The sequence below is a fragment of the Ovis aries genome, chromosome 1, assembly GCF_016772045.2.
Source record: "Ovis aries strain OAR_USU_Benz2616 breed Rambouillet chromosome 1, ARS-UI_Ramb_v3.0, whole genome shotgun sequence".
In the NCBI taxonomy this organism is placed as follows: domain Eukaryota; kingdom Metazoa; phylum Chordata; class Mammalia; order Artiodactyla; family Bovidae; genus Ovis; species Ovis aries.
In genome coordinates, this window is record NC_056054.1 from 122,636,052 (window position 1) to 122,661,532 (window position 25,481).

The following is a 25,481-nucleotide window of genomic DNA, read 5'->3' on the forward strand; positions in this document are numbered from 1 at the left end:
ACAGATTATTCACTCTTTTGGCTTTCTAGAATTTCTATCCCTGAAGCATCAGTTTAGACAAAAGTAATCAAATGTAGCATGTTAGCATTCTTTTACTACTGAGTGTATGCAGTTGTACTAATTACTTATAAATAAATGCCATTTCAATTCTTACTATGCCTCATAAGGCACATTCTTAATTCCACCTTGTAAGATAGATGCATAGAAATCGAATTGCAGACAGTAAGAGCTTAACCAAGGTCACATGCTCACTTGAGCAGAGAGAGAGTTACCCATCCTGCTCAGGATCAGATGCCAGAACTGAGTGAGATGTGTTTACATTTGATTTTTGCCTTCTGCACCAGTTTCCTCTGGGAGGAGGGGCTGCTGCATCCCATGGGCTTAGCTGCCCTTTGGTACATGGGATCTTCATTCCCCAACCAGGAATGGAACACGCATCCCCTGCATTGGAAGGCAGATTCTTAACCACTGGACCACCAGGGAAGTCCCTTTGCCAGCATATTGCATTTTAAAAAAAAGATTTATTTACTTATTTGTATTTTTGGCTGCACTGGATCTTTTTTGCTTTGCTTTTGCTTTCTCTAGTTGCAGAGAGCAGGGTCTACTCTTTGCTGTAGTGCATGGGCCTCTCATCGTGGTGGCTTCTCTTGTTTTGGAACAGGGGCTCTAGAGCGAGGGAGCCCAGCAGTGCTCCCAGGCTCCAGAAGGCTAGTTCAGTAGTTGTGACACACATGCAACTAATACTTCAAGGCATGTGGGATCTTCCCATACCAGGGGTCGAACCTGTGTCCCCTGCGTTGGCAGGTAGATTCTTCACCGCTACACCACCAGGGAAGCCGTGCACCAGCTTCTTAAATGGGGATCAGCAGACTGTAGCTCTTGGTGCCAATCCTTCCTACTACCTGTTTTTGTACAGCTCACTAAATAAGAATAATTTTTATGTTGTTAAATGGTTGGGGGAAAAAAGGAAAAGTGATGTTTCTGTGACAGTTATGCAAAATTCAAATTGCTATGTCTATAAATAAAGTTTCATTGAAACATAGCCACGCTTAATTCTTTATAAACCTCTTACAGCTTCTTGTTGCTTAGAGCAAAAATAGGCAAACTATGACCTACAGCCCATGCCTGTTTTGTGTTAGTTTTTGCTGCGCATAGCCAGGCCACGTTTGTCTCTTGTCCAAGACTGCTCTTTGTGCTACAATGGCAGAGTTCAGTAATTGCAACGGAGGCTATATGGCCATCAGAATTTATTTATTTATTTGGTTGCATCGGGTCTTCTTTGTGGCACACAGGCTTCTCTCTAGCTGTGGCGCTCAAGCTGCAGCACAGTAGTATATTGTGCACGCTTAGGTCCCTGGCCAGGGATAAAACCCATGTCGCCTGCGTTGGAAGATGGATTCTTAACCACTGGGACAACATTAAGACTCATTTTTAATTGAGGTTTGATGATTATTAAATCTTCTAAAAGTGAAGCTCAGAAAGGGTGATCGGAGTTTTTGTTGTTGTTGGTTTTTTTTTAATCAAGCTCTCTAGACCATTCATGGGGTCACAAAGAGTCGGACACGACTGAGCAACTGAACTGAACTGAACTGAGGCCAGTCTGCCTTATTTCTAAAGTACCACGCTAATCCTTAAGAGTACAGTCATATTTCTTAAATTATGAGTCCCAGTTTAAAACGGTCAACTGTGGTTTTCTTTCTGCAGCTTTCATCTTCCTGCTGAATTCCTGCTTTGCAGATAGTGCAATGGCAGCCCGAGTACTTGTCATTGGCAATGGAGGACGGGAACACACGCTGGCCTGGAAACTTGCACAGTCTACCCATGTCAAACAAGTGTTGGTTACCCCAGGAAATGCAGGCACTGCCTGCTCTGAGAAGATTTCAAATACTGGTAATCACGTTTTTAAGTAAAAGTGAACAGTTGTAAACGATAAACTGTCAACCGCATCTGTTCTTTGTAATAGTCAACTGCTGTTCAGATTTGAATGCTTTGCTTAACCCAAAAATGTATGTAGTAATTTGAATAGTTGCCATATGTTATAAATTTAAGGTATCCTGTTGTTCAGAGTATAGCACTTCCTTACCTTAAATTAGTTTAAACCTTTAAAACATGTCTAATAAGAAAGTCACAAAGAAGTACCTAATACAGATTCAAGGTGTTTGAGTATATATTTTGGGGAATTAAAAATTGAGCAGGCTATTAAATGTAAGTTCTGCTAATTCTTATTCCATAATAGATCTCAGCCTTTATCTCTTCCACCAGTAAATATAAGAAGGTATCAATTCTTAATTAAGTCTCTCAGTCTTGTCTGACTCTTTGCGACCTCGTGGACTGTAGCCCACCAGGCTCCACTGTCCGTGGGATTCTCCAGGCAAGAATACTGGAGTGGGTTGCCATTTCCTTCTCCAGGGGATCTTCCCCACCCAGGGATCAAACTCAGGTCTCCCACATTACAGGTAGATGCTTTAACCTCTTAGCCACCAGGGAAGCTTAATCAGTACTTTTGCTGCATTAAACTCTCCAATAACTTCTCATAGTAGTTAGCATAAAACTCAAACTCCTTACTGTTGCTTACAAAACCTGTTGTGATCTGGCCTCTCTGCCTTTCCAGCCTGATCTTTTGTATTCTTTTTCTTTTCATGGTGCTCTATCCATGTAATCCTGGCAGTTTCCCAAACAGAGCTGCCTTGCACTTTGTTCTCACCCCCAGCATGACTGGCTCATCATTCAGGTTTCAACTTACGTTACCTCCTCAAAGAGGACTTTCTAAAGTGAACTGTTACCTGTGTCTTCTTTTACTTTTCTCTTGTCTGTCTCTTATCTTCACTTCCCTCCTAAAACAGAAGCTCTAAAATGTAAACTGCATGAGGGCAAGGAACTCGCCTGTCTGATTCTGCACTGTATGTACTGTGCCTAGTACTCTGCATGGCATATAGTATCTACAGGGAGAACATAGATCCAGTGAGCCACAAACTGGGAGAAGATGATTGTGTACACGGGACCACAGATAAGAGATAAATAAGAAAATATCTGCTTCCCTGGGATCTTAGCTCTGGGAGTGAGGGGTTTTGTTTTTGTTTTTGTTTTTTTTAAGTATTGGCACATTTTATCTAGCTGTAATTGCTGTTACACGGACCAGCCCATGAAAATCTCCCAAGATTGTTATGAGACTTCCATCACTTGTATCGACAGGTTAGGTGTGTCATCTTCCTTTGCTGTACTGAGGTAGTTGGCTCTGCTCGGCCCAGTTGTGTTTGCACCTACTAACCAGAGTTCATGGTACTCCATCCTTACCCATTCAGGCAGTTTCTGTACACTGAGAACTCTACCTTTTCTGCACTTACTCCCTATACATCACAAACACCACATATGTGCAGAGTAATTCGAAACTTCAGCCAGATTAGGAATGGTGGCCCAGATACAGTGAAGTGGAAGAGTGCCTATAAAACAGACTCATGCTCAGTATATGGTTGATCCCACTGCTACTTAGAACTTCGTTGAGAAAGAAGATTTACCTTGTTGGTAGGTTGAGAAAGTGAGAAAGGTCATAAAATCACCATTCTATTCTTAGCGTAAACATCTTTGCACAAAGAGCCCCTGCCTGGCTTAGTCAGAAATAGCCTCCCAATTTACTTCACAGCAGATTTGCCTAACTTTATTAGTTTGCTTGGATAGTCATAACCCAGTATTCCCATAGTGAAATATAAGCATCCTAAGTGTAGGGACCTTGTTTGTGTATATGTCTTAACTCAGTGACTAGGACAGTTACCTAGCATATAGTAATTTTTAGTAAATCTTGAATGAAAGACGTTCAAAAGGCCAGTTTCTAAGTATATTCTCTGATACACTGTTCTGTTTATAATCAACACTAGTGACATGAACGCTACAGTCAGGAGAGTACAGCTCTTGGGAAACTCACTCAGTTCTCTGTCACTGTAGTAATAACAGAGAACCCAGCTTTCTTGGTTAGCCTAATGTGCTCTGCTCTGATTTCTCATGGTGAAACTCTCCTGCAACACCAAAAGAAAATCAACAACTGATAGGCATACCAGAGTATAGTACTTAGACTTCAGGAAGACACTTACTTATTATACCTTAAACAAAGTACGTTTAAACAAGATAGGTTTGTTTCTTTTCTCTTTTCACAGACATCTCAATCAGTGATCATACTGCCCTTGCGCAGTTCTGCAAAGATGAGAAAATTGAATTTGTAGTTGTTGGACCAGAGGCACCTCTAGCTGCTGGTAAAGTTCACTTCTGTTTATTGTTATGATTTCTACTGTGCCAATAGGAGCTTGGAGATCATCTAATCTCATACATTTTATAGATGAGGTTTCCTAATAACAAAATTACCTTGGAAAAAGTTTTCACTCTCTAGAAATTAATAAATTCTAGGATTTTTTTCTCCCAAGCATTATTTTTGTGGATAATACAAATAATAATATGAGTAAATTTGAATGAGAGATCAAATTTGCAGCCATGAGAAATATTTTTTTATTCTGCTCTATCCATATATTTGAATATCACATAAATTTTTGTTGTACTTGAATCATGGGCAAGTAGCATTTTGTTGTATCCTGTAGAAAACGTGAAAACTGTTCATGTTTCCTACTCTCTTCCATCTGCCTTATCTCAGTGTAGATTTAGTCTACTCTGAATTCTTTAGAATGAAAAGGCCCTGCACAGACCTGACTAAGGCTCCTTATTTCCAATCACTAGGAATTGTTGGGAACCTGAACTCTGTGGGAGTTCGGTGCTTTGGCCCTACAGCAGAAGCAGCTCAGTTAGAGTCCAGCAAGAGATTTGCCAAAGAGTTTATGGACCGACATGGAATCTCAACAGCAAGATGGAAAGCTTTCACTAAACCTGAAAAAGCCTGTGACTTCATTATGAGGTAGATAGAAGACAGCCTGTGAAGGGCAGTGGTCTTCTTATCTTGTTATGATATTGGAATGTAAGAGTCACTGTTATGAGTTTATAGTAAGGTAATTCTAGGGAAAACTTGTAGAATATAGATTGCCTTTTTCCAACATCAAAATAAAATGAGATTCACTCTTGTGGCCTTGCAGAAGGATAAGCTTTTTAACAATTCTGCTGAATAGTTTATACGGGGAAAGGATACATTTAGTTCTGTAGTCATGCACTGTTAGCCAGATTGACACAATGGCATCTTACAACATTGGAGAAGGCAGTGGCACCCCACTCCAGTACTCTTGCCTGGAAAATCCCATGGACGGAGGAGCCTAGTAGGCTGCAGTCCATGGGGTTGCTAGGAGTTGGACACGACTGAGTGACTTCCCTTTCACTTTTCACTTTCATGCATTGGAGAAGGAAATGGCAACCCACTCCAGTGCTCTTGCCTGGAGAATCCCAGGGATGGGGGAGACTGGTGGGCTGCCATCTGCGGGGTCGCACAGAGTCGGACACAACTGAAGTGACTTAGCACCAGTAGCATCTTACAACACAAAGGGTATGGATTTTTTTTTTCGTAAATAATTAACTAGAGAGAAGAATCATCACTTGGCCTTCTGCAATACTGTTCAATCCTAAATCTTGAAATTAAACACCCTGTTCTTTATTCTATGGAAAACATTGATCAATGAATGAATGTTGGAAAATACATGCCTTTGCCTTTTTTTGTTGTTGACATATCTAAGCTACTTGGTACGTTTTTGTGTTCAGTTGCTCAGTCATGTCCAATTCTTTGTGACCCCGTGAACTGCAGCACACCAGGCCTCCCTGTCCATCATCAACTCCCAGAGTTTACTCAAACTCATGTTCGTTGAGTTGGTGATGCCATCCAACCATCTCATCTTCATGTTGACCCCTTCTCCTCCCGCCTTCATTTTCCCAGCATCAGGATCTTTTCAAATGAGTCAGTTCTTTGCATCAGGTGGCCAAAATATTGGAGTTTCAGCTTCAACATCATTTCTTCCAGTGAATAGTCAGGATTCATTTCCCTTAGGATGGACTGGTTGGATTTCCTTGCAGTCCAATGGACTCTCAAGAGTCTTCTCCAACACCACAGTTCAAAAGCATCAATTCTTCAGCGCTCAGCTTTCTTTGCAGTCCAACTCTCACATCCGTGACCACTGGAAAAACCATAGCTTTAACTAGATGGACCTTTGTTGGCAAAGTAATATCTCTGCTTTTTAATATGCTGTCTAGGTTGATCATAACTTTTCTTCCAAGGAGCCAGTGTCTTTTAATTTCATGGCTGCGGTCACCATCTGCAGTGATTTTGGAGCCCAAGAAAATAAAGTCTGTCCCTTTTTCCAGTGTTTACCATCTATTTGCCATGAAGTGATGGGACCAAATGCCATGATCTTAGTTTTCTGAATGCTGAGTTTTAAGCCAACTTTTTCACTCTCTTTCACTTTCATCAAGAGGCTCTTCAGTTCTTCTTTGCTTTCTGCCATAAGGGTGGTATCATCTCCTTGTCTGAGGTTCTTGATATTTCTTCCAGCAATCTTGATTCCACCTTGTGCTTCATCCAGACCAGTGTTTCTCATGATGTACTCTGCATATAAGTTAAATAAACAGGGTGACAATATACAGCCTTGACGTACTCTTTTCCCAATTTGTTGTTCCATATCCACTTATAATTGTTGCTTCCTGATCTGCACAGAAGTTTCTCAAGAGGCAAGTCAGGTGGTCTGGTATTCCCATCTCTTTCAGAGTTTTCCACAATTTGTTGTAATCGACACAGTCAAAGGCTTTGGCATAGTGAATAAAGCAGACGTTTTTCTGGAACTCTCTTTTTCAATGATCCAGCAAATGTTGGCAATTTGATCTCTAGTTCCTCTGCCTTTTCTAAATCCAGCTTGAACGTCTGGAAGTTCACAGTTCACCTACTGTCGAAGCCTGGCTTGGAGAATTTGGAGCATTACTTTGCTAGCATGTGAGATGAGTGCAATTGTGTGGTAGTTTGAGCATTCTTTGGCATTGCCTTTCTTTGGGATTTGCATGGAAACTGACCTTTTCCAGTTCTGTGGCCACTACGGAATTTTCCAAATTTGCTGGCATATTGAGTGTAGCACTTTCACAGCATCATCTTTCAAGATTTGGAATAGCTCAACTGGAATTTCATCACCTCTACTAGTTTTGTTCATAATGATGCTTCCTAAGACCGACATGACTTTGCATTCCAGGATGTCTGGCTCTAGGTGAGTGATCACACCATCATGATTATCTGGGTCTTGAAGATCTTTTTTGTATAGGTCTTTTGTGTATTCTTGCCACCTCTTCTTACTATCTTCTACTTCTGTTAGGTCCATACCATTTCTGTCCTTTATTGTACCCATCTTTACATGAAATGTTCCCTTGGTATCTCTTAATTTTCTTGAAGAGATCTCTAGTCTTTCCCATTCTATTGTTTTCCTCTATTTCTTTGCATTGATCAGTGAGGAAGGCTTATGTCTCCTTGCTATTCTTTGGAACTCTGCATTCAAATGGGTTTATCTTTCCTTTTCTCCTTTGCCTTTAGCTTCTCTTTTCAGGCCTCCTCAGACAACCATTTTGCCTTTTTGCATTTCTTTTTCTTGGGGATGGTCTTGATCCTTGCCTCCTGTACAATGTCATGAACCTCCGATCCATAGTTTTCATTTTGCTGCTGCTGCTGCTGCTGCTGCTGCTGCTAAGTCGCTTCAGTCGTGTCTGACTCTGTGCGACCCCATAGACGGAAGCCCACCAGGCTCCCCCGTCCCTGGGATTCTCCAGGCAAGAACACTGGAGTGGGTTGCCATTTCCTTCCCCAATGCATGAAAGTGAAAAGTGAAAGGGAAGTCACTCAGTCGTGTCCAACTCTTAGCGACCCCATGGACTGCAGCCTACCAGGCTCCTCCATCAGTGGGATTTTCCAGGCAAGAGTACTGGAATGGGGTGCCATTGCCTCCTCCGAGTTTTCATTTTAGTTATTCTTATTTATTCTTAATTCTACATTGAAGTTTATTGTTTTCTATTAACCAGATTCCTTGGACGTAACAACTTAGTTACTTTGGGTAAGTCTCCTGGATCTCCAGGTCTACTCAACAGAAAAAACTACCAACAACAGTTTTTTATGTGTACTTGGAGAAATTATGTGTCTTTGCTTATATTGGTCCATGATTCACTATTGTATCTTAAAGATCATTCCTTATCCATCCTATATTGCTGCTATTTCTTCTCCCAAAGATTTGTTGATATGCTGTCAGGGTAGGTGAGAAAAGCAAAATCGTATGTACCATATGATCACAGGCAACTACAGAGGAATACAGAAGAAAAGAATCCTGGCAGGAAGTACATCAAAATGGTGTTGGCTGTTTTTTTTTTTTCTTTCTACTTTTTAGTTGTTGCTATAGCATATCATCACAAAATCTGCAAGTGTTTTAAACTTTTGAATTATTAGGATTTACTGAATACTGAAACTTCCTCTGTCTTCACAGTGCAGACTTCCCCGCTTTGGTTGTGAAGGCCAGTGGTCTTGCAGCTGGGAAAGGGGTAATTATTGCCAAGAGCAAAGAGGAGGCCTGTGACGCTGTCAGAGAGATTATGCAGGTAAGTTGATCCTTCTCAAAAATGTTCATTGTTTCCTAGTCACACTGGATAACTACTCCCAATTTTGCAAATACTTAAAAATTCTTATCCTCAAGATGAGGAAAATGCATAGTAGTTACTGTTTATAATACTATGTATTATAATCCATCTCTGTAAAAACAAGTATCTGTTTTTGGTGTCTCCAGTCTAAGAAAAGTGAAACAATATATATTGCTTTTTATTTTAATATATTTTGCTTTTTTTTTTTTTAAGGAAAAAAAATATTTTTGGCTGCACTGGGTTTTCACTGCCACACACAGGCTTTGACGGCAGGCAGGCTGACGGGTGGCCACTCCTCACTGTGGGGCCCCGGCCTCTCGCTGCGGTGGCCTCTCCTGCTGCGGAGCACAGACTCCAGGCGCATGGGCTTCAGCAGTTGCAGCACACAGGCTCAGTAGTTACGCACATGGGGCTTAGCTACTCTGCGTCGTGCAGAACTCTCCCAGACTAGGTATTGAACCCTGGACCCCCACACTGGCAAGCGGATTCCCAATCACTGGACCACCAAGGAAGCCCCTAATGCTTTGCTTATAGGATCCATCTTGGTTGTTTTGGGTTTCTCCATCTTTTGGAAATCTGCTTTCACAGACACTACGGTATAATAACCAAACGTAAGTGTAATCAGAAGTAAGAGTGAAGTAGTGATGATGACAACGTCTGTTTCCTGTCGCCTTATTGAACCTGGAAAGGAGGCTACCCAGGAGGGTTCCAGTGATGTAGTCATTTCTTCTGTGCCAGTGCTAACTCTACATCATTGCCACTTTTAAAAATAGGAGACATTCATGTGTTCCTATGCGGCTTTCAGAAAGGGAAAGAGAAATTATAAACTAGTGCATTGGTTCATTATACAAATGGTGCAAAATGACAGCAGCTGATTAAATAAGTAATGAAAGCTTATAATTTATCTTTGTTTTTTTTTTTCCCACAGGTTTAATGAGTTTAATAAGTTTACCCCTTCAGTTCCTGTATCTTTGTTTTTTATCTCCAATAAGGGTAAAGCATTCGGAGAAGCAGGAGAAACAGTTGTCATTGAAGAACTTCTTGAAGGAGAAGAGGTGTCTGTACGTATATCCATCTTTGGAACTTGTATAGAGTATACACTGTGTTATCTGATCTGTGATCCCCAAAAAGGCTTGATTTGTTCTGGTTGCTTCAACCAAGAGCATAAACTGAGCAATACAAAGGAATTTGTATGTGTTTACTATTTTGGATACAAATGAAAAAGTAATTTATCTTCTTTTAATCATTCCTAGTGAATCAGTAGGGGAACTGGACTTATATCACAAATTATTTAAAGAGGGGGAAGGTTGAACTACTTTACTTTAGGGAGTAGCTTGACCTGCCACTTGACCAACCTAGCTCAAAAATTACAGATCCTTCAGAATTGAATACACAAAATCTTCTGATACTTGATCTAGGAAAGTTATTTATGTTTTAAATCATTAAAAAAAAAAACTCTAATGGAGTTAAGGTATGTATAGTTCTGCTTATGAAATTTTTTTTTCACCTTTTTGGCATTGAAGTTTAAGTGGACTGTTTGTTTTTTCTGTAGTGTCTGTGCTTCACTGATGGACGGACTGTGGCGCCCATGCCCCCAGCACAGGACCATAAGCGATTGCTGGAGGGCGATCAGGGCCCCAACACGGGGGGAATGGGAGCCTACTGTCCAGCCCCTCAGGTAGTCATCATTTGGTCTTTGCAAAGAACTCTTAGACACTTTTCCTTTTTCCGGTTTGTTTTTGCTTTTTTTCCTGTAAATGACATTACTAATCAGCAAATTGGTTTTCCTGATAAATGAAAAATATCTTTTATGGCCTCACTCTGAAACTAACCTTTCCTAAAAGCCTTTATGAAACTAACTTTGTGGATTAAACAGATCCTTCCAGCCCCTCCTTTCAATACCCTGTTTTTACCCCTTGAGCCAATTATAATCTAGAATTAATTATGCATCTTTGGATATGCAGGGGCCAACAATCAGTGCTTAGTAAGAGTGAGTGTGGTACATCAAAAAGCAAATCAGACTATCATTTGTTCTGTTTCTGCTGTAATGGATAAAGTATGTTTCCACACAATTCCTAGACAGTTTTAGGAAAAATCTGCATTGAGTATATTATAAATAGCACTTAGAAACTCACATTTCCTTTCACTGATGATAGTTAAAATTGTTTGTGCTAATAACCGGAGAAGGCAGTGGCACCCCACTCCAGTACTCTTGCCTAGAAAATCCCATGGGTGGAGGAGCCTGATAGTCTGCAGCCCATGGGGTCGCTAAGAGTCGGACACGACTGAGTGACTTCACTTTGACTTTTCACTTTCATGCATTGGGGAAGGAAATGGCAACCCATTCCAGTGTTCTTGCCTGGAGAATCCCGGGGACAGCGGAGCCTGGTGGGCTGCCGTCTGTGGGGTCGCACAGAGTCGGACACGACTGAAGTGACAGTAGTGCTAATAACATGGTGCCTTTTTGATATTTTTCTTAACTAAAAGATTAAAAAACAAACATGGTTTACTTTAGACTTTATGTATTAAAACTACCATTTGGTGAAAATGATAAAGAACTAACTCTAACTCTGATTTCTGTAATTAATTTTATAACCCCTTAGATTTTCAACTTACAGGCTTGCAAGGTATGCACGCTGTATTGGAAGTATACAAAGGAGCCTCAATGTGGGAGAGGACTTTTTTAGTTTAATACCAATTACATTTAAATATTTCTCTGTATTCCCCAGGTTTCTAAGGATTTGTTGCTAAAAATTAAAAATACCATTCTTCAGAGGACAGTGGATGGCATGCAGGAGGAGGGTATGCCATACACAGGTAAGCACATGGATGTCATTGTGGACATAATTCATGGCGGAAGTTTACAGCATTTTCTCTGTTTTTAAAACCATCTTTTTATTGACCATTGTTGTAACGTTGGTTATGGTCATTCCAAAACCTTGAGTCTGTATTCTAAATTTCATAGAATACAGTGTCTGCATTAAAGTTTCTTTTTCTTTCTTAATGAAGGTGTCCTCTATGCTGGTATAATGCTGACCAAGAATGGCCCCAAAGTTCTGGAATTTAATTGCCGTTTCGGTGATCCAGAGTGCCAAGTGAGTAAAAAAGATTTGTGCTATTTTAATCTTAGGATTTTTCAGCTTTGAAATAATTACCTTTGAGAAATATAATGCAAATTTTGGTATTTCAGTGAATAAAATGTCCCAGGAGAATTGAAATTTCTCTCAGTTGTCATATTGATTGTGTTTTTTCCAGGTGATCCTCCCACTTCTTAAAAGTGATCTTTATGAAGTGATTCAGTCTACCTTAGATGGCTTGCTCTGCACATCTCTGCCTGTTTGGCTGGACAATTGTGCTGCCGTAACTGTGGTCATGGCAAGTAAAGGTTACCCAGGAGACTACACCAAGGGTGTAGAGATAACAGGTGAACATCAGAGAACGCAAGGTTGGGAGACAATGTGAACAGTACTGGAGTAGGCCTTTCTCCCATGGAAAGCTCCCTGTAAGGGTGTGAGGCCATCAGTAACTTTTCAGGGGTTCTTAACATAACTCTGTTGCTTGTTGCTTGGATATGGGTGTCCAGATAGCTAAAACTGCTGTATTTAGGAACTGCTATCCATTTCCCTTTCTGCACAATGAAGATTTAAGTAGGCCTAGCCAAGTTTACGGGGAATCACCCAGGCCCGCCTTTCTCGTCCATCCTGAGAGCCAGTAAGATAATAGAAATATATGAGTCAGAGGAACATAAGTATAAACTACATAGGTTCAGTTCAGTTCAGTCACTCAGTGTTGTCCAACTCTTTGTGACCCCTTGAACCGCAGCACGCCAGACCTCCCTGTCCATCACCAACTCCCAGAGTTTACCCAAACTCATGTCCATTGAGTCAGTGATGCCATCCAACCATCTCATCCTCTGTCATCCCCTTCTCCTCCTGCCTTCAATCTTTCCCAGCATCAGGGTCTTTTCAAATGAGTCAGCTCTTCGCATGAGGTGGCCAAAGTATTGGAGTTTCAGCTTCAACATCAGTCTTTCCAATGAATATTCAGGACTGATTTCCATTAGGATGGACTGGTTGGATTTCCTTGCAGTCCAAAGAACTCTCAATAGTCTTCTCCAACACCACAGTTCAAAAACATTAATTGTTCAGTGCTCAGCTTTCTTTATAGTTAACTCTCACATCCATACGTGACTACTAGAAAAACCATAGCCTTGACTAGACGGACCTTTGTTGACAAATTAATGTCTCTGCTTTTTAATATGCTATATCAAGGATGTTGTAAATTTGAAATGTAGATTTCATGGTGTGATCTCTGATCACAGATTAACCCCTCCTCCAGTTTGCAGTATACCCCATAGTCACTTTGATGGCAGAATTAAAGCAGTTTCAGAACTATAGCCTCTTCTTCTGTTTCTTTTTATAGGAGGTGAGACATCTATCAATAGTTAAATGATTGTAACCAATTTATATATAACTCAGTGTTTTACAATGGTAAATAAGTTCCAGACACCCTATTTAACTGTCTTACCCAGACAGGAAGTCCATTGCTCTGTAAATACCACACATGGTAACTGGGCAGTTAAGAATTGATTGCCTTTTAAAACAAACAAAGGGAAGGGATAGAATCAAGATCTTTGTATCAGTGAAATTTCCCTAAAGTTACAGTGACAAGTGTAATAGTTTCTGATGTCCCAATATTGGATGTTACTGATACCACCGGGACTATGCCAAAGCCTTTGATGGTGTGGATCACAATAAACTGTGGAAAATTCTGAAAGAGATGGGAATACAGACCACCTGACCTGCCTCTTGAGAAACCTATATGCAGGTCAGGAAGCAACAGTTAGAGCTGAACATGGAACAACAGACTGGTTCCAAATAGGAAAAGGAGTATGTCAAGGCTGTATATTGTCACCCTGCTTATTTAAATTCTGTGCAGAGTACATCATGAGAAACGCTGGGCTGGAAGAAGCACAAGCTGGAATCCAGATTGCCGGGAGAAATATCAATAACCTCAGATATGCAGATGACACCACCCTTTTGGCAGAAAGTGAAGAGGAACTAAAGAGCCTCTTGATGAAAGTGAAAGAGGAGAGTGAAAAAGTTGGCTTAAAACTCAGCATTCAGAAAACGAAGATCATGGCATCTGGTCCCATCACTTCATGGAAAATAGATGGGGAAACAGTGGAAACAGTGTCAGACTTTATTTTGGGGGGCTCCAAAATCACTGCAGATGGTGATTGTAGCCATGAAATTAAAAGACGAGTACTCTTTGGAAGGGAAAGGTAGGACCAACCTAGAGAGCATATTAAAAAGCAGAGACATTACTTTGCCAGCAAAGATCCGTCTAGTCGAGGCTTACAGATGTGACAGTTGGACGGTGAAGAAAGCTGAGTGCTGAAGAATTGATGCTTTTGAACTGTGGTGTTGGAGAAGACTTTTGAGAGTCCCTTGGACTGCAAGGAGATCCAACCAGTCCATCCTAAAGGAGATCAGTCCTGGGTGTTCATTGGAAGGACTGATGCTAAAGCTGAAACTCCAGTACTTTGGAGTTGTGCAAAGAGTTGACTCATTGCTGGGAAGGATTAGGGGCAGGAGGAGAAGGGGACAACAGAGGATGAGATGGCTGGATGGCATCACCAAGTCAATGGACATGGGTTTGGGTAAACTCCGGGAGTTGGTGATAGACAGGGAGGCCTGGCATGCTGTGGTTCTTGGGGTCACAGAATGGGACACGCCTGAGCAACTGAACTGATACCACCAGATATTTGGCTGTCTATGACTAAATGCCCCTATCTTATAGAAACACCAAGAGAAGACACAATATTATAAACCACTGTGCTTTAATTTAAAAAAAACCTTTTTTTTAAATTGATACAGAAAAAATTTAACATTACCAAATACAGTGCTAAAAGAGAAAAGAAAAAGGACAAACTAAGGATATAAAAAAATTTTTTAATTAAGAGGTTTTCTTTGTATGAATTGTCCACTGCATAATTTAGAAAATATAGTTTAATAATATTTTAAAAGGAAAAGCAGCCTTATCTAGTTGGCTGTGGTAAAGCAAAAAAGTTATTTTCAGTAAAAAGTGATCAGGATTTATTCACTGATGTTTAAGTTTTTTACTTTTCAAGAGAAAATAACTCCACTTCTAGTACCAAACTTTTCAGAGCTTGCCTTTTTTTTTTTCCCCTTCATTGAAATAATCATTCTTACATGAGATCTATAACACAGAGCTTTAGTGTATACAGTTGTCACCCTAGAGCAGAATAGGCTGTTCTTAGGAGGAATGGTCAATTTATTGTTATATCACATAATTCCTTTCTGTTAGGATTCTTGTGAAGATTCGTTTAAATGAAATAAAGATAATTTTAAAAAACACTCTTGTAATGAATAAGCTATAGTGTATAATATTATTATTATAATTAATGTATCAAATATGCTCTCTCTTACAGGGTTTCCTGAGGCTCGGGCTTTAGGACTGGAGGTGTTCCAAGCAGGCACTGCCCTAAAAGATGGCAAGGTGGTGACTAACGGGGGTAGGATCCTGAGTGTCACGGCCATCAGGGAAAATCTCATCTCAGCCCTTGAACAAGCCAGGAAAGGACTTGCTGCTATAAAGTTTGAGGGAGCTGTTTATAGAAAAGACATCGGCTTTCGAGCCATAGCTTTCCTCCAGCAGACCAGGTAAACTTGTGACCCAGGTGATCACAGCACAGCTTTAGAACTGGCAGAGATGGTGATGTAGAAAACTCCACTGAACCTGAACTAAGGCATTCTGTATTTTGAACTGTGAAACTGGTCCAGTTTTGATTTGCATTTAGTTTGAATCAAAAGTATTAGTTATATTCAAATGAAATGGAAAAAACTTCATGGTAGCTCATATTTGAAATGTGCTGTTAAAAGGTTTATTTCACATTCTACATTTTAGGTGTATGCAATAAGCTGTCAATTCATCAAGAAAAATAGGGGAAGGGATTTTTATTCCTTGAGTTATCATATATTTACATATTACTGTTATATATATATCTAAGTTACCCTAATTCTGTCAAAATAATTTGAGATGTAAATATTGGTTATCTTAACTTTACAGCTTTGATTATACTATAAATTTTACCATTTCATTTGGTCACTGCATTTATATTACTGAAATGTATTTTATGACTTCACTTATTGTCATATACAGCTATTCCTTTGTAAAATATCAATGAACTATTAACTGCAGATGTGGGTGTCTTGATCTTATCACAGTATGTTCATTGAGTTCATGTATGAGAAATACTTGTTTCAAGACAAAATGAGAGTGACATGCTAAAATTTTATTTTTTTAACTTTTAAAATGAGTAGATTCTGGGCCTTCCCTGGTGGTCCAGTGGTTGAGACTTCACCTTCCAGTGCAGGAGGGTGTACAGGGTTGATCCCTGATCAGGAAGCTAAGACCCCACATGCCTTGTGGCCAAAAAACAAAAACATAAAACAGAAGCAGTATTGTAACAAATTCAATAATGACTTTAAAAATAGTCCACATTTTTAAAAAAGAAATTAGATCCTATTGAAATTTCTAATCAGTAGAACTTCATTTCCTATCCTAATGTGACCCTAGACTGCCACCTTTTTTGTAGTTAGCCGCCAAAAGTCTCAAATCTCTTTGTTCCCTGGCATCTTGTTTCTAATAAAACTGGAGGTATTTCTTCCTATATCCCTGAATCCCACTAGGTCATTGTTGTTTTTGTAAGGCTAGACCACCAAAGTCACAGTGCCATTTAACATGACTGGGCTTCCCTGGTGGCTCAGTGGGTAAAAAATCTGCCTACAATGCAGGAGACATAGAAGACACTTTCAGTCCCTGGGTCAGGAAGATCCTCTGGAGAAGAAAGTGGCAACCCACTGTAGTGTTTTTGCCTAGAGAATTCCATGGACAGAGGAGCCTGGTGGGCTACAGTCCATGGTGTTGCAATGAGTCAGACAGGACTGAGCAAATGAGCACTAAATGGAATGCTCCAGCTTGTTGGTACTGTTATAAAGATGGAAATGATACATTGAATATCATTACCTGGTTTCAGTGGGGTTTTGGTGTGGGGGGGGTGGTTGGGGGGTTTTTTGAGTTTTTAAAATCATTTCTTATAGTCTTTATAAGAAAACGGATCCAGTTCTCTATTACTGCAGTAAGAGCTCAGTTTCATTATTAAGTGATTTCTTTCTAGAGTTCTTATCATCCTAATTTTCACTTTTTGGACTGTTTTGGTACTCTTTCCTTTGCATACCAAAATTGAACAGAGAAAGGTTGTAGCCAAATGTTGGTATATTTACCTGCCTCTGACAGGTACTTCTGGAAGAAATAGTTAAGTTAGAGAAGTCGTTCCAAATAGTGATTATCAACTGGGGAGGTTGTTTAAACACATTCCAATTCCTAGGACCTGCCCTAGAGCAGCCAAATTAAAATCTCTGGATGGGGCCAAGCACATTAGGGGATCTGAAAAATGCCTAGTGAATATCTTTTGCTTTAAATAATATTTTAAGGTTAAAATAATTTTTCCCTGGTGATGTCTTAGTTTATTTTTTGAACTTTTTAGGGGCCTGACTTACAAGGAATCTGGGGTAGACATTGCAGCTGGTAATATGCTGGTCCAGAAAATTAAACCTTTAGCGAAGGCCACCTCCAGACCAGGTAAGTCAGATCTTGTCCTTTGCTAGTTCATCAACCATGACAAACATTGTGTATTGATTTGGGGCTTTGTAGTTAACTGAAGAACATGTTCCAGACTAATGCCAAGCTGCTGTAAGTCTTGTCCTCTTTAAGCCAGACTCAGAGTCATCTGCTTTCTTACCTCTAATAGTAGGGAAAGCATTTCTTATCCATGATCTTAAACTCTAAAGGATGTGTCTGCCCCTTCAATATCTGCTTTCTTGATCAGTCCTTTGCTGTTGAAATGCAGCAAGAAATAAATTTTCTCTCCAACAGGCTGTGATGTTGATCTTGGAGGTTTTGCTGGTCTTTTTGATTTGAAAGCAGCTGGTTTCACTGATCCTCTTCTGGCCTGTGGAACAGATGGTGTTGGGACAAAACTGAAGGTAATCAGACACTTACGTGAGTAAAGGCCTTTTGTGAAAGATACGAATTTACTATGTATCAAATATCTTTCTCCTCTTGACATATATGCACTAAAGAGAAGCATACCAAATATTGTTTTGCTACAATGGCTACATGCTTCTAGTAACGCAGTGTCTTTGAGAGTATATCTGGGACAAAAGAATAACTTTGGACCAAGTAGCTTATCAAAATTTAGTGTTCTTTTGTCTTTAGGTGTTCACAGCACTAGCCAAAAGTCATTATTTGTTAGCCTTCTCTGATAATTGACAAGATACAGTTTGGAACTTACTCTCTAATGTGGATGTTTATACCCTCCGGTAGATTGCCCAGCAGTGCGGTAAACATGAGACCATTGGTCAGGATTTGGTTGCGATGTGTGTAAATGACATTCTGGCCCAAGGAGCAGAGCCCCTCTTTTTCCTTGATTACTTTTCCTGTGGAAAACTTGACCTCCATACGACTGAAGCTGTTATCGCTGGGATCGCCCAAGCTTGTAGAAAGGCTGGATGTGCTCTCCTCGGTATGCGCTTCCATTTTAATCACGCACCCTCGCTGTGTTTCAGCCCTGCATATAAGCCTGATGGTGACCAGTATAGCCAGCAAGACAAACTGTGCCACACAATGAGGCAAACAAAATATAGACAGTACCAGCTAAGGAAAACTTAAACCTCGGTGTCCCCAAACCCTCCCCTCGAGGGTCAGACTCACACTTCACCATCGCCCAAGGCTTGTCTTCCCCCGGATCCTTGGCCTCTGTTTGACTCCCATGTCTCTCAGTGGCCTCCCGGACAGACAGAGTAAGGGCTTGTTTCCTCCTTACGGCCCTGCAGCAGAGGCAGGTCAGTTCCTGGCATTCTGACTCTTTAAGCCTTAATTTCCCACAGAAATGACACTAAGGATAAAATGTACCCAAGGTTTATAGAACTGTTACTGGAGAACATACATGAGGGTTTTAACAAGATAAATTTGTAGGTTGACCAGAGAAACTAAAACTACCTTTTTTACCTCCCCATTTCTGTGGACAGGCCTACCCCAAAAGCCAAAATTGCCTTTCAACCATCTTTTAGAACTGTTCATGATTTAAATCTGCCAGCCTAGACCCTGTCTTTATATGATATGGTGGTAATGTGAACTTAATGTATTTATTAGGCCAGGGCATTTAGAGTTAGGCAGGAGAAGGAAATGGCAACCCACTCCAGTATTCTTGCCTGGAGAATCCCAGGGACGAGGGAGCCTGGTGGGCTGCCGTCTATGGGGTTGCACAGAGTTGGACACGACTGAAGTGACTTAGCAGCAGCAGCAGCAGCCCTGATTAAATCACTCTTCTAAGCCTGTACCATTATTGGAACATGGGGTGACTGTAAAGATCAAATATAGGTGAAAGCATTTCTGAAACTAAACTGCTAGAGAAATGGCCTTCCGTCCAACTGAGCATTCATTCTGTAAAAATAACGACGTTTGGAGGCTATATTCACCCTTTGTGGAAATTAGTGCTGTTTCCCCTGAAATCATGCTTGGTTGAGAGTTCTGTTAGATGGCCCTTAGAGAGCATTTTCCTGAATGTCTGCAGAATACAGCCTGTGTTTAATTGTCCATATGTAGAGTAGCTGGTGTCAGTCACTACTTCCTAGACAGGCGTATAAACATTCAATGATTTCTTTGTTCTTGTTTTCTCTTTCTGCCAGGAGGTGAAACGGCAGAGATGCCTGACATGTACCCTCCTGGAGAGTATGATCTAGCTGGTTTTGCCGTTGGCGCCATGGAGCGGGATCAGAAACTTCCTCACCTGGAAAGAATCACGGAAGGGGACGCTGTTATTGGAATCGCTTCATCTGGTCTTCACAGCAACGGATTCAGCCTTGTGAGGAAAATAGTAGCAAATTCTTCCCTCCAGTACTCTTCTCCAGCACCTGTTGGTTGTGGTGACCAGACCTTAGGTACACATACTCACGTTTAAACTCTCCTACTTGGAAATGTCTGAGCAGCCAGTCACTAGGGTTAGGCTGCTTTCATTACTTAAAGTTAGAATGGAACAAATTATTAATACTTAGGCTGTGGTTTGGCTGCTTAGATGTTATAGAACAGGTGTATCTGGCAGGGTCACAGTCCTCTGTTTCAGAATTATTTTTTATGTATGCTTTGGTTTGATTTCATAGACTTAAGTTTTTATCTTATCTTCCCAATATACAGGTGACTTACTTCTAACCCCAACCAGAATCTACAGCCACTCACTGTTACCTGTCCTGCGTTCAGGACGTGTTAAGGCTGTTGCACATATTACTGGTGGAGGATTACTGGAAAACATCCCCAGAGTCCTCCCTCAGAAATTGGGGGTGAATTTAGGTAAGATCACTAAAAAGAAATTTTGCTCAGAAAACTATTAGGAGAAAAAATACATTATGGAAGGAAACTCTTTGGGTAGTTTAAATACACATAGGATTATACCCAGAAATTATTCATCATTTGGACTTCTTGTGGAAAAAATAGGACTGACCCTTTACCATATCTTTTCACGTTATTGGCCATGTTTATAATGCATAGACCAAGTGAAGTCGCTCAGTCGTGTCTAACTCCTTGTGACTGCATGGACTGTAGCCTACCACGCTCCTCCATCCATGGGATTTTCTAGTCAAGAGTACTGGAATGAGTTGCCATTTTCTTCTCCAGGGGATCTTCCCCACCCAGGGATCGAACCCGGGTCTCCTGCATTGTAGGCAGACGCTTTACCATCTGAGCTACAAGGGAAGTCCTACATATAAGGCATACAGCCCTGTAATTATATCAGATGAAATTTTCTAAGCAGATTCTCTAGGGGGTTGGTAAGCTTAAGCTCTGTCAAGATAGAATCAGGAACTTGCCGGGAGGGAAAGGGAAATGGTAGTTATTAAATAGTCCATGTGCGGGATAGAGAGGACCCAAACCAAGGCATTGGGAAGAGAGAAGAATCATTGTGTGCTTAGCATGAAAAAAGAAGTCCCAGGTTTCTCGTTTAGTGGGTACATAGGTGGGAGTGTGCATAGGACAGAAGAAGAGTAGATTTGAATAGAGAATGAGAATACAGTGTTTTAAGTCTTTGACGTGTTCGTTGCAATATTTCTGTGAGAAGTTAAAACAGTCTGAATCAGGGAGTAAACCATGTGAAAGTATCAACTCCAAGCAAGGTTTTCAACATGACACTGGTTAGCAGTGTCAAAAAGCAACTTGAGAGGGTAGATTCCACCCCCTAGATTATTGGCACAAGGGATGATAGCAGAGATACAGAGACAGTAAGTGAAGATTGCTGTTTCAGGAAACTTATTGGTTGGGAATTCCCTGGTGAGCCAGTGGTTATGAGTCAGCACTTCACTGTGGTGGCCTCATTTCAGTCCCTGGTCCAGGAACTAAGATCCTGCAAGCCATGCAGTGGGGCCAAAAAAAAAACGAACAAAAACAGTTTTTAAACAGACCTAAGTCTAGCTTGTTAGTTGTTTTTGTTTTATTTTTTGGCCCCACTGTGCAGTTTGCAAGATCTTAATTCCTTATTAGGAAGTGAACCTGGCACGTCCTAACCACTGGACTGACAGGGGTTTCCCTAAATTTTAAAATAAATGCAGAGGGGCAGAGTATTGCTCTTAAACTTTTCTATGTAGCTTAAGTTTTCTACAGTGGTAGCTGTATTTCCTCTAAGTCTGTATATAAGCCACTAGTTTTGTATCAAACTTAGGGTGCGTTTTGGTCATCGCTAAGACCCAACTGGACATTCTCAGAAGGGTACTATGTCAGCCTTTACTGGAATTTAGCCCCATTAGAGCATCTGTTTCATCAGGGAATTTCTAAGGATCTAGATAGTTAATGCAGCACAAAACTAATTGAGCAAAAATTTGCTCAATTGTGAATATTGGCCAAGTGTGACACAAAAGTATTCTTAATGCCTTAGTACAGATGGATCCCTAGAAAGCTTCTGAAAGGCCAGTTAGTAGTTTCTCCTTATATAAAATAGCCGTCCTGGTTTTAATTTCCATAGCTTTGTAAATGTGCATGCTTTTATACTTTGGGTCAACAGTAGGTTAAGGAACAACTCTTGCCTGTTTTCAGATGCCCAGACCTGGAGGGTCCCCAGAATCTTCTCATGGTTACAGCAGGAAGGCCACCTCTCTGAAGAGGAGATGGCCAGAACATTTAACTGTGGGATTGGGGCTGCCCTCGTGGTGTCAGAGGACCTGGTGAAGCAGACTCTGCAGGATATTGAGCAGCACCAGCAAGAAGCCTGGGTGATTGGCAGAGTGGTTGCGTGTCCCGAAGGTAACATGTTCCTTCAGTGGCTCTTAGATCTATAACCTTCAGTATAACTGTGCCCTGCCTTAGGAGCTCTGCCCACCCATTGCTATGGCAACTATCTTTACACAGCTGTCACATGGAAACATCCCAGCCAGTAATACCACACCACGCGTCTCTTCATTTCTGCCTCAGGGTCTGACCCCTGTGTGTAGCAGTCACTCGAACAACCACACCCTGCAGGAAGCAGCCCTTGATCAGTAGGGTGAGAGGTAATGAGTCAGCACCCACTTGAGAAACAGAAGGCGGGAGCAGTTCTAGGCACAGTCTGTCTACACGGCTCCTCTGAGGGTCCCAGTGGGACCAAGCCCAAGTTGCCCACAGCGGTGACCAGCTGAGTAACACACTCAGTGTAAGAGTCTTCCCCATCATCATTCCCTGTCACTTCCCAAAGTAATCTCTCACGCGAGGACTTAAGTCAGGCTCTGCTTTGTGACACAGCTCAATTCAAGGAGCAGTGAGCAAGCACCCTGACAGCACTGTATTACCCGGAACTCTGTTAGAAGCACTAGAAATTGGCAGAACGGCAAAAAACACACTCAGATTCTCTAACAGAGATGTCAAGACTCGTTAATTTTGCCTTTCATTCCTTTACTGTGTAGGTTTCATTTTCAGGCAGGCTCTCCAAATACCTGTAAGATGTCTTGAGCCCACATCCTTCAACTCACATTGCACTGGGAGAGGCCCTCTCTTTCTCACCGTCCTATATCAAACCTTTGAATGGTCTTGCTTGGTCACATGGCTACCCTTGAAGTTGAGAGGTCATAACACTAGTGTGGTTGGAAGATCTACAGGAAATGGGAGAGAACACTGGCAGGCACTAACATATCCACTTTACTTACAGTGCTGTAGCTTTTAGTTGAAGTGGGCAGTGTCTGCCTTCAGGAAATTTCTGTGAGTGAGTAATGATAAGTAAAACAAACTTACTATTTGTTTTAATCCTGCATATCTTATTTTCAGAATAAAATGATAGTGTTCTAAAGTGTTTTTAAAACACTTCTCTTTCCATATTACTGTTAATTCACAGTTGTTCTTGACTTATTTGTTGGGTATGTTTGCACCAAAGGTTCTCCTCGTGTGAAAGTCGAGCATCTGATTGAAACCATGCAAATAAATGGATCAGTACTGGAGAATGGAACCCTGAGAAATCATATCTCTGTTCAACCGAAAAAGGCAAGAGTAGCTGTCTTAATATCTGGGACAGGTGAGACATGGCTCCCTCTTTACTACAGAACTGTAGACATGTGCTTCCTTTTCTCCCATTCTTCCCCCTAAAAAAACCTCCAACTGTAAGAACAGTGTTAGAGTGGGGCTGGGTATTATTAAGGAATGTTAGCTATTCTGCATTCTCAGTCCTTCCACTTTTCTCAGGCATCTTAGACAGCTTCTAAAGGAAAATTAGAGGGTGTTGGGAACATGGTTGAAGAGAGAAGCTTTTCTAGACTGCAAATTGCAACTTTTCGATTGTAGCTTTAAAGTCTTAAGACAGTTGAGGCTTTTTTAAATTTTCAACAGTAATTTAGTACAAAATTTTCATTTGCCTCTTGTGGGCAGAGGGGTAAAGTAATAAGAGCCTTGTTTTCTCTCATATGGATGGATACAGCACGATTTTTGGCTTATGGGGTTGAACCCAGGCCTTTGGCAGTAAGTGGACAGAGTCCTGACCGCTGGATCACCCAGCAGTTCCCACCACTGTTTTAAGTGACTTTGCTATGAACATTCTTGTAAATATACAATAGGTTCATAAGTACATATCAGATTCTTTCTTTACATTCTCAGAAATAATAAATGCTTTACAAGTCTATTTTAAGGTTTTGGTATACTTTAGACCCAAGTTGACGGTAAAGCAAAGAAATGATTGTAAGAGGTCAGTCGTAGTGGTTTCTTCTTGAAAGTGTTCGGGTTTTTTGTTTAATTAAGCAGCTTGTTCCTCCTCCTTCAGTTTTAACATGTGTTAAACTGTTTCTACTGCTATGCTAATTCATATTTTGTGCGTATGTTTTCATGAGATACTAATATATTATTCCGAGAGGAAGGAAATGTAAAAGCCTCACATATTTTGCCAATCTTTTCCAAGACATTTTTATTCAAAAATCTTGACTATTCCCTATTTGAAGTATATAAACCTTTTAAAGAAGTATGCCTTCACCTCTGTTTTTCTGCCTTTTTTCAGGATCGAACCTCCAAGCTCTCATAGACAGCACTAGGGAGCCAGGTAGCTTGGCACACATTGTCGTTGTGATCTCCAACAAAGCTGCAGTGGCTGGCTTAGATAAAGCAGAAAAAGCCGGGATTCCCACCAGAGTAAGTTACTTTGAAAAGCACCTTAACAGATTATTCAAGCTCATAATCTGCCCCTAAGTGTTCTTAAGACATCTGGATTTGGGGTGGCTACTAGGCTTACCTTTCCATTCCAGTTCATTCCTTCATTCTTGATATCACATGTCTTCAGATGGTCAGTGTGGTCTATTTATAGGTTGGATTTTAAATAATTTTTGGTTAATTTGTTGGAGACAGATGGTACTTACCTGTTTCTCTTCTAGGTAATTAACCATAAATTATATAAAAATCGTGCAGCATTTGACAATGCAGTTGACGAAGTCCTTGAAGAGTTCTCCACAGACATAGTCTGTCTTGCAGGATTCATGAGAATCTTGTCTGGCCCCTTTGTCAGAAAATGGAATGGTAAGCAAAAAACTGTTTGATACGACATTGAGAAATCAACTGAAAATGACTCTAGGGTGGTTAATTTACCAAACCATTCCAGTCATGAGAGAGCTACTATGACATTTTATTTTGACACACATAATAATTGAATTTCCTTTGCCTTTAGCCCAGAATATGACCCAGTGATGACTTATTATCCTTCTTCATCAGTTTTCTTTGGTGTGTTATAATTATGTTTTCTAAGATAGCTTAGGTTGCTTTCACATTAATATAAATATGTTTCATCTTCTGGATAAATACTGGGAGGAGATTTTTTTCCTTGTTTAGAAGTGTGAACCATTGCCAGAAAATGGCAAAGAAGGCATTATTGTCAGATTGCACAGGATCCGCTGTTAATGTCAAGAGCCCTATAAGCCAGAGTAGACCCCTTCCCCTCCAGCTTTGAATCACTGCCGGCACCTGTTCAGAGTCCCTCATTGTGTCTTCATTTGTGCAAGGCAGAAACCTGCTGCTCCCAGGGCCTCCTTGGATGAGAACGTGTATTTCACTTTTCCTCATTTCTGTCTTTGACAATGAAAACACCCAACCTAGAGAAAGCTTGCTCCTGTTGATTCCTGATTCTAGACAGGAAAGTGTACATTCCCTATTCTGACCACATTTTAATTAATTTCCAGGGAAAATGCTCAATATCCACCCATCCTTGCTCCCTTCGTTTAAGGGTTCAAATGCCCATGAACAAGTCCTGGACGCTGGGGTCACAATCACCGGGTGCACCGTGCACTTTGTAGCTGTGAGTATGGCTCGTGATTAGTATTTAAATGTCAGTTGCAGTTGCC

At 40.8% G+C, this 25,481-nt stretch overlaps 1 protein-coding gene and 1 non-coding gene across 9 annotated transcripts in view; one reads left to right on the plus strand and one right to left on the minus strand.

The window, feature by feature from the left end:
• Window positions 1-25,481, plus strand: part of GART (phosphoribosylglycinamide formyltransferase, phosphoribosylglycinamide synthetase, phosphoribosylaminoimidazole synthetase) — a 29,651-nt gene that overhangs the window by 2,342 nt on the left and 1,828 nt on the right. For 6 of the 8 annotated variants that reach the window (XM_042229418.2, XM_042229441.2, XM_012186180.5 and 3 more), the window contains 20 exons: window positions 1,705-1,890; window positions 4,149-4,244; window positions 4,720-4,894; window positions 8,424-8,535; window positions 9,567-9,635; window positions 10,127-10,252; window positions 11,304-11,391; window positions 11,584-11,669; window positions 11,830-11,998; window positions 15,029-15,260; window positions 17,147-17,241; window positions 17,536-17,645; window positions 17,986-18,184; window positions 19,350-19,601; window positions 19,855-20,007; window positions 21,739-21,945; window positions 23,045-23,182; window positions 24,152-24,282; window positions 24,522-24,663; window positions 25,320-25,435. In XM_042229418.2, coding sequence (XP_042085352.2) covers window positions 1,705-1,890; window positions 4,149-4,244; window positions 4,720-4,894; window positions 8,424-8,535; window positions 9,567-9,635; window positions 10,127-10,252; window positions 11,304-11,391; window positions 11,584-11,669; window positions 11,830-11,998; window positions 15,029-15,260; window positions 17,147-17,241; window positions 17,536-17,645; window positions 17,986-18,184; window positions 19,350-19,601; window positions 19,855-20,007; window positions 21,739-21,945; window positions 23,045-23,182; window positions 24,152-24,282; window positions 24,522-24,663; window positions 25,320-25,435 — 2,882 coding nt within the window. The remainder of the gene's footprint in view (window positions 1-1,704; window positions 1,891-4,148; window positions 4,245-4,719; window positions 4,895-8,423; window positions 8,536-9,566; window positions 9,636-10,126; window positions 10,253-11,303; window positions 11,392-11,583; window positions 11,670-11,829; window positions 11,999-15,028; window positions 15,261-17,146; window positions 17,242-17,535; window positions 17,646-17,985; window positions 18,185-19,349; window positions 19,602-19,854; window positions 20,008-21,738; window positions 21,946-23,044; window positions 23,183-24,151; window positions 24,283-24,521; window positions 24,664-25,319; window positions 25,436-25,481) is intronic. The other 2 variants (XM_060416093.1, XM_060416092.1) reach the window with 1 other exon arrangement.
• Window positions 20,338-20,409, minus strand: TRNAC-ACA (transfer RNA cysteine (anticodon ACA)). The gene has a single exon. It is a non-coding gene; the product is annotated as a tRNA-Cys (tRNA).